General features: G+C 28.6%; 3 protein-coding genes across 4 annotated transcripts in view; all 3 read left to right on the forward strand.

Moving 5' to 3' along the window:
* The first annotated feature begins 1,306 nt into the window (after positions 1-1,306).
* LOC116843322 (leucine-rich repeat-containing protein 15-like) lies at positions 1,307-3,796 on the forward strand. Of its 2 annotated transcripts, none has more exons than XM_032813674.1 (2): positions 1,307-1,470; positions 2,064-3,796. In XM_032813674.1, the coding sequence occupies exon 2, from the start codon at positions 2,074-2,076 to the stop codon at positions 3,391-3,393; it is 1,320 nt and encodes a 439-aa protein (XP_032669565.1). In that variant the 5' UTR covers positions 1,307-1,470; positions 2,064-2,073; the 3' UTR covers positions 3,394-3,796. The 2 variants fall into 2 exon arrangements, with proteins under 2 accessions (XP_032669565.1, XP_032669566.1); XM_032813675.1 differs by lacking the exon at positions 1,307-1,470 and adding an exon at positions 1,489-1,561.
* A 416-nt stretch (positions 3,797-4,212) lies between these two features.
* Positions 4,213-6,756, forward strand: LOC116843321 (adenylate cyclase-like). The gene is made up of 2 exons (XM_032813673.1): positions 4,213-4,313; positions 4,908-6,756. The coding sequence occupies exons 1-2, from the start codon at positions 4,311-4,313 to the stop codon at positions 6,264-6,266; spliced, it is 1,362 nt and encodes a 453-aa protein (XP_032669564.1). The 5' UTR covers positions 4,213-4,310; the 3' UTR covers positions 6,267-6,756.
* Positions 6,757-8,922: 2,166 nt separating this feature from the next.
* Positions 8,923-9,215, forward strand: part of LOC116843320 (insulin-like growth factor-binding protein complex acid labile subunit) — a 3,555-nt gene continuing 3,262 nt past the window's right edge. The window contains exon 1 of the mRNA XM_032813672.1: positions 8,923-9,084. The gene's annotated coding sequence lies outside the window, so the exon portion shown is untranslated. The remainder of the gene's footprint in view (positions 9,085-9,215) is intronic.

A 9,215-nucleotide genomic window follows, 5' to 3' on the forward strand; every position in this document is an offset into this window, starting at 1 on the left:
TTATTTTATCGTTACGTGGGTAAACGAAGCTCTACGTTTACACTTGCTATTGTGATTACCACGATGTTCTTTGAAAGAGCTTACGACCGAACCTGTGAATATATTTTCGAAACTGTAAATAATGGGGTATGCTCCGTTTCTATATGTATATTGAAAGCACTGACAGCGCTTGAGGTTAATAGATGGTGACATTTCGAGAAATGCCATATTTGTCACTACAAAGTGACAGGATCATCAAAATAATATCTTATGTAAACGATCTTTCTTGCTTAAGCGTACTAGCATCAATATCAAAGTACAACTAGGATGAGATACGACAAAATTAGCAGTTAAATAAACTTTCTACACATTACTGAATTGCATAATTTTATATATTTTTTTGTAGCAACGAAACACATCTTTTGAAAGTATTTTCTATTAAATCTTGAGCGTTTTTGGTGATGCATTGAGTCTTGTTATATATTGAAAAAATATGATTTCAATATTTATTAAATATTAAAGTCATATATATATACAATTTTATAACTGAATATATACAATTTTATAACTGAATAACTATAAAGATAAATAATGCATGATATATTACAAATAATCTTTTTTATTGACTTCAATCTGATAACAGTTGCCTTTAAATATCAAAGACATCAAGAATACTTCTTTTAAGTGGGTTGTGGAGATTTATAATGATAAAGTTTTCTTTGATAAAACTGTTAGGTAACAGAAAGTGAATTCGTATATCCTTTGGAAACAACATATTAGATTTCTATTTATACTTTAAGAGCTATGTATTGAGATAAGTGACCATGACTTATGACACAAGATTAATGTCGGTCATCTCTATGTTTTTTAATAAAACAATTTTTTAATGATATTTTTGTTATGTGAGTCGATAAATTCGTCTTAAGAGCAGTTATAAATATATAAATAAAACGATTCAAGAAATTACATATAAAAATATTACAATATAATTTGATTTTTAAATCGTAAACAATTATACAAGAAAATGTTCCGTTTTAATTTTATATTTTTTGCCAGTTGAAAACTGAAAAATTTATAATGTTGATTGGGATTAAATTATTAGGAAATCCAAAAAACATCCAAAATTATATTTATTACAGAGGCTGTGGAAACATATAAAACACCGATATGAAAATCCAATTGCTGAAACTCGAAATACGCGCAGCGACCAATTAAAGCTTCCCACCGATAGCAAAGAAGATTATTAAATGTTTATAATATAGTATGTGTATGGTGGAGATAGTAATATTAATTACATTATGTTGCGTGATGCGATTATCAATACGTTTATCTATAAAAATCTTGCAAATTTTTATTATCTTATCGATCATAAGTATTTGCTTCTTGTTATCATTCTATGATACTTCTTATCGTAATCTCGTTGATTTAAACTATATCTACCGAGCTAACAGTCTGCATTACTTAATAATTCTTTGCAACTGCAACATCTACGTAAGTATCGTAATATATTCAAGTTCTTCTTCGATCGACTCTTTTAGAAAAGATTTTTCAAATCAACATTCCTCTTGTATAGTTTTCATATGTTGAGTATAATTTTCGTTTAAATAGAAATTAGTCAGTTATAGATAATTGTTTGCATTTAACTATCTAGTTTAAGTCTACAAATATGTAAAATATCAAGAATTTATATTAATTTATATTATTTATAATTATATATATATATTTATTTATATTTATAATTATATAAATATATATATATATATATATATATATATATATATATAAATTTATATTAGAATAAATTAAAATTACATATGTGCAGTTTATTAGGAGTTCATAAATTCAGAATGGATATCTCTCACACAACAGAAAAGTTTCAAAATATATCATCAGGATATCCTAAAGATATCGTAATATCTCTATAAGGATATCCCCATGATGTATTTTGAATATTTTTGCTGTGTGAGTTTCTTCTAAAATTCAAAGTCATATTCGACAATTAAAATTATAGAATTTTATTTATTGCTATTCAGTATCAGAATTTTATTCAATATTTCTAAAATTAGTGTTTTTTTATCTTCCAGAGATTCCATTATGAAGGTCGCTTTCGCCATCGTCATTTTAGCTTGTTGGTCTAAACTATCAATAGCTAGTGATGACTACGAGTCAAATCCACGTTGTAACGATAACATCCTCTCCGTAAACTTCAGCAATGCAGTGATTACGCACGTTGGCCGGGACTTCATCTCCAGTCATCTAATCACCTGCCTCGACCTCAGCAACAATCAGATCGAGACTATTGCAGATGGTGCCTTTAGAAAGCTTCCTAGACTATTCAATCTCTACCTTTCCAATAATAAATTCGTTGATGTTCGGGACCTCTTCACCTTCGGAGGTCATGAGAGATTGGTGACTCTCATTTTAAACAACGCAGTTAAGTCTAGCACCATGTATAACGTCATGATTCCCGGAAGTTACCCCAATTTGGAAATACTGTCGGCTCGTAAAAACAGTATTGCTGACCTAACCGCATCAACGGAAACTCCGTTTCCTAAACTGAAGATTCTAGATCTCTCCGGCAACAATATGGCTGGCATCAATTTCGTGAAGCTATTGCCGGCGAGCTTAGAGTATCTTATCCTGCAAGATAACTCGATCAATTCTTTGTCATCCTTCGGAAAGGGACATAACGTAACTACCTTATTATTAGATAATAACAAATTTACAAATTTGATACGCTATTCGAATAATCCGACCACTAAAGGTTTGTGGTTATCTGGCATGAACAATCTGCGTTACTTTTCCATCGTCGGAAACGACATTCGCACCGTCGACTCGGAGGCTTTCACAAGTTCCAGTAATTTGGTCTACTTGAACTTATCTAAGAATGCTATCAGTTCCTTATATCCGGGAACTTTCGCGAAACTGGAGTCTTTAAGGATGTTGGATCTGAGTGGCAATCAGTTCCAGAACATCATCAATATTTCGGCTGTATCAAATATCACCACTCTATCATTGAGTTGCAACAGCATACAATCAGTACCCGAGAACGTCTTCAAACAAATGCCGAAATTGGTGGAGTTGTTGCTGAACGGAAACCAAATCAAGGAAGTCGATGTCAACGGATTCGCTTATCTTGATCGTCTAGAGAGGTTGGATCTGTCTAACAATAAACTGAGCTCTCTACCGGAAGGATGGACCAGCGCCTTCGAGTCTCTGCGACACTTGGACTTAAGTGAGAATCAATTTACGTCGTTGGAGTCTTTGTCTCTATCAAACACGCTGCCATTGGTGGAGGTGTACCTGGTGAGCAATCCGCTGGAGTATCTGGCTGCTGGCTCTTTCAACAACTTGCCGAAAAATGTCACCGTAAATTTGGCGCACAAGTTGCATGAAAGTGTCACGAAATGTTAATAGGTAGATGTTTGGATCGGTTACGAAGATTGGACCATCGAGTTGAGATTTCAATGTTGTGCGCAAATTGGTTTCTCCGTTGACAAAAACAGAAACGCGACGGTCAATCATCGTAAGGCGTATGTCTCGTATCGTTTGTAGTATTGAAAATTAAATTCGTGTATATTAACTGCAATCCTACAGTTTCAAATATATATAGTAAATACAAATAAATATATTAATAATTGTCGTTATTTTACATCCATTAACAGTAATTTATGCAGGATAATACTTATTAATTGCGTTAATCATGATAATTACAGGTTTGTATAAATTGTGAAATTAGGATAATGTATGTTACAAAATAATGTGACAAATTGCATTGTAACGTTACATAAACCGAATAAAAATACTATGAACAGAATACAGCAGTATAGTTATTTTAAGAGTTAAGAATATTTGTCAAAAATATATTAAATAATTGTTTTAAAATGTATTTTGATATCATAAATTGCAATCTACCTTTTGTATTTGTATGTATTTTCTTACACATATGTGCATCTACATCATAGATATATTATTTTTTATCATATATTATTGTTATTATTTATTACACTTTACATAAATCTTTACAGATTTATATATTAAAATTGATTGAGGATTTTGCAACAGAATTTTATTTATATTATAAATATCTCGTAGAGAGAGGAAAAGGAAAGAGAATATTTTTGTGATTATAAATGTCACTTGATAATCTCTTTGCTACAACCGGAACATCCGCTGATGTCACGAAAAAAAATATTGTTGATCTTCATCATTACGTCACACTTGCATGATAAAAACATTGCGAGCTGTGCGAGCACCCACAGTCTGATTTTGTTGCAAGCGAGTAACAGTTAAACGTTTAAACCAAAGTTAACCAAAGATTTTTCTACAAAATGGTATGTCATCTATTCATGTTATTTTATTATTATTATTTTTATATTTATTTTTCAATCATTTATATATCAAGTACACATTTTAAATTATAACGGTAGAAGTAAATTTTATACATACTGTTGAAAGCTGTATAATAGTAATTATGATATTGAAAAGAATAGCCCAGATATGTATCATTCGAATATGTATCATTCGACAAGCCTCAATTGAAACTGATGTAAATTCGCTAAATTTAATTTTCGATTAAAAAAGTACGCATTAAAGGTTTTTACGCTACAATTATTGCATTTCTATGCAGTAAACACAATTAACAGTAACATTACATCAGTGTTATTATTTCTCATTCAACAATATAACTATTGCACACAACATACATACTGTATTTACATTGTAAAAAGTTATAACATTGATATGATATTATTGTTAGTGTTGGTGTTTATTGAATATTATTTCGAATAAGCATGAAGATCATTTTCTGTGTCTGTTACCATCGAAATATGAACTCGGCGAGTTTTACATTGGTTTCAGTCCCTAAGTTGAATTATATTTTCTTGTAATATATATTTTATTATTTCTTATTATATATTTTTTTTCAGATTACCGTATTTGTTTTATTATTGCTTGTTAATTTAGCAAGCTTGAATACACCAAATTATAATATTGAGAAAACAGTATCTGTTTTCTCAAAACATTATGAGCGAGTTTATGATGTCAAAATCAAACCATTCAGGGACGTTCCCTGTACAAATTCTAATACACTGAAATTGGAAGAAATGAATTTAGGAAATAAATTCCTAAAAGATAATTTAATACACAGCGATTCGATACAGCATATATCTTTACGAGGAAATAATTTGACGAATATATCAGCAATAATTTTGAATCGTGTGCGAAATTTGATTTGCTTGGATATATCTGAAAACAAATTTAATCTTAACAACAACAATTTCATTGAGCATGGTAATCTTAAAGTACTTAATTTATGCCATCAAAAACCAGATGCAGATGAGAGCCTTAAATCGGAAGGTGAAATAATAAAAAAGAATGAAAAATATATGGAAATAAAGGTGTTCAATACAACTGGCATATATTTGCCAAATTTAGAACATCTGTTTTTATGTGACAATAATATAGTGTCGTTACCAGACACGTTTAATATATCATTCCCGAAATTATCACATATATATTTAAACAATATTGACGCTACAAATTTAAATAAAGATTTTTTCAATAAAATTCCAAAGACATTGCGCGTTGTACATTTGGAAGATAACAAATTATACAATTTGATATTACAAAATATAACAGAAATTATAGAATTATATCTCGATGGAAATCCCTTAACAAACATTGAAATTGTTTCGAAAAAATTGAACATTTTATCGTTATCACATGGCGCAGCAAATGGTCATATTAATTTATATACACCTTATTTAGAGTATTTAGATTTATCTCACAATAATTTACAGAGTCAACCTGATATACGATATAATGATCTTCAATTTTTGAAAACACTTTTACTTGATTATAATGAATTTTCAAGTTTTCCTTTATTCACTTTTGATTTATCTCTTATTAGATTATCATTAAGTTATAACAAGTTAACATATATTGCTTCAAAATATTTCCAACATTTAACGTCTTTAAAAATGTTATCATTACGAGGAAATCGCATCAGAAATATAGAAAGTGATACTTTTAAGCATCTGAGCCATCTAGAATTTCTAGATTTATCACAAAACCAATTAATAAAACTGCCTAATGATTGGATAATTCCATTACAGAATATTCAATTTTTTAACGCTAGTTCAAATTATTTTATAACAATTTCAGACATAACAATTAGTCCACATAGTTTACTGACGCATTTGTTCGTGGAAGATAATACTTTCATGTCCGTTACAAATAAAGAATTAGATATGTTACCAAACGGAATTACCGTTTATTTAGATTAAGATTGTTAAGTTAAGATATTAAGTTTCTTAATATTTTCAACGATTATATGAGCAGTTAAAATTCTAAATACAGATAATTTCTTCTCTCTCAATGATAAAATTAAATATTATAAAACAATACATTTTGCTTCATTTATCTTTTTAATAAATATGTCTTATTTTGTAGATTTTAAGCGCATAAGAGAGAGAAAGAAATAGACACAATATAATATTTGATTATATAGGATATTTCATTAGTGGTATACGAGTTTTGTATAAAAACAATGTATTCTATATTTCTTACTTTATTTTTTAAATAGAGTTATTATTTTTCTAACTGTACGACTAATTTTTTACGAATTATCTTGTATAATTATGTACTATTAATTTGTTACGTATCTTCATAAGTTTTAAGTTCCATAGTATTTCATATTTTTAATCTTAGTATTTAATGTAATGCGTTTTCTCATTATTATATGCTTATTGTGTAAAATGCACTATATGTCACAAGTGTCGTAATATCTTTTTATTCACGAATACTATACAAAACCTAAATTACTTCAACAATGTACTTTTGTAATTAAAAATAAAAACATTACCTTTGTATTTGGAATTACCGTTTTATTTGACACAATAATTTATATCAGCGACGTTTACGCGTTGGTTAACGCGAAAATACTCGGGAATGTCTGCATTAAGTTGTTAGATGATACTGTCAGAACTTTGCTGACCGTTGATATGTACTGCTGAATCCGTCATTAAGGAGACAAAGTTCGCGTAGCATTGAAATTGATTTATTAAGAAAATTATAAGTAAGCTGGGTTGATTTGTAGCTTTCTATTCTCTCATATAATAGAATTTATGATCTTTGTTTATAATATAGTAGTTCAAAGAAGAGGTATAATATTGCAATTTTAATTTTATATTTTGTAGATTGACTTGACTTTGTAACAGATTTCCGTAATCACGAATATTGCGTACGTTCCACTATCGTATTCATGATAACAGTCGATACTCCGTGTACGTTTATATTAAGCCTTTCTTTGTTATTAATAAACATTGCTATCTAATACTATTACCATTTTCCGGTGAGTTAAAACACATATTTGTATTGCCTTTGTCTTACAAAAACTATTCATAATGTGATTATGATAATAATTATAGTTAATATTGCCACTGTTGCTATGACTTAAAAAACAATTAAAGAGCAAAAAGCACACATATTGGCACATTTTCCTATACAACACAAATAGTGTCCAAAATATATTCTAAAGACATTTCAGAAAAATCCAGATATCTCAAGGATATCTCTAGGATGTATTTTAACGTTTGTGTTGCATAGGTTATAGTTATTATTTTAAAATAAAGGATTATATATAAAAATTTAGAGCCATTTACAGTGTGTTATTGTATTTTTTCCATAAAAGAAGGGAAATATAATAAATTCAGTATCGAATAGTTAAACAATATATAATAATATATTAAACGAATAATTAGGTACAATTCAAATATATTAAACAATAAGAAGTTAGTACTGATGTCAAATAATTTCTTTTTATTGTTTGACATTGTCAGAAGAGAAGTTAAAATTATAGACGTGATAATGTGTTCATGAGATCATTAAATTCGGTTAAAAAAGGCAGTATGAGTTGATCATTTCTATAATTTTTACACAATGTATGTTGGACGCACACAGTGTAATTTATTGAATATTTTAATTTTACCGTAATCTATTACTACGTGGGACTTGCAATGTAGGAAGATGCACATCGAATTTTCGCATTTCTGAGAATGCTTCTCGTCGCGACAGACGATTCGGATTATTTACATCGTTAGTCTCTGGTGATGCACAACGTTGATAACTATGTAATACTAGCCATAAGAATGTGCGAGACTTCTTAGAGTCGTGCTCGTGTTATAAGGTGCGTCTTAACTGCTTGCACGTTAATATAGTAATAATTTGAAACTCTATTATAAGAAAAAAAGATATTTCAAGAGTCATTTTAAAATCGAGGATCGTATACAACTGAAAATTATATATACAACTGATGAATTGAAAATATTAAATTATTTCGCGACGTTAAAATATGTGGAGAATTTTGAAAACATTCAAAACGGGCGCTCTTTTTTAAAACGCAAATAAAATATCAACAGAACAAAATAATATTACTATTATAAACAAAATAATATTAATATTATAAACAGAACAAAATAATATTTTGTAATGTGTGCTTCGGAAAAATATATTTAATTTGTTAAATTAAACTGCATGATGTAGTTCATACACTGAGAGAAAAATTATATTAAAATCAACAAATATTTCTTTGATGGGTGCCATTAATGTATTTACTTAAACCTACATTCTCTTTATTTAAACCAAATATTATTTATTTAAATCAGGTAAACAATATTTGATTTAAATAAAGAGAATGTAGATTTAAATAAATATGTTAATGGCACCCATCAAAGTAATATTTGTTGATTTTAATATAATTTTTTTCTCAGTATATTATATAATAGGTTATATTATTATATATAATTAAATGTAATAAAATGCAATAAATCTCGAATAACACAGTAACACAGACGCATTGTGTTTATGTAATTATCTAAATTTAATGAGCGCAAATATAAATGTATACGTAACTTTTGTACATCGTATTATGCAGTACGTAGATGGCATTGCAGTATGCACGATAAGACCCATGCAGATTTCTTATAAGAAGAGGAGCACGTCCGCTCGCGCGACTTAAGGTGTCGGACTACTTGTGTGAATGCATCGTGAAAAGTGTTTGTAAGAAGCGTTTACTAACATTATTAAATAAGAAAACTGCACACGGTGAGTGTCACGTATGATATTAATTTATCGTTATTTTTTTAAAATATTGCATTACTCTATTACTATATTTGAATGCTGTTATATATATATATATATATATATATATATATATATATATATATATATATATA

The sequence above is a fragment of the Odontomachus brunneus genome, unplaced genomic scaffold (assembly GCF_010583005.1).
Source record: "Odontomachus brunneus isolate Ranch 3 - 2012 unplaced genomic scaffold, Obru_v1 Obru_scaffold_031, whole genome shotgun sequence".
NCBI lineage: Eukaryota > Metazoa > Arthropoda > Insecta > Hymenoptera > Formicidae > Odontomachus > Odontomachus brunneus.

Bases quoted from the DNA above. Each gene is read 5' to 3' on its own strand.
- LOC116843322 (XM_032813674.1), top strand. From the start codon at position 2,074: ATGAAGGTCGCTTTCGCCATCGTCATTTTAGCTTGTTGGTCTAAACTA.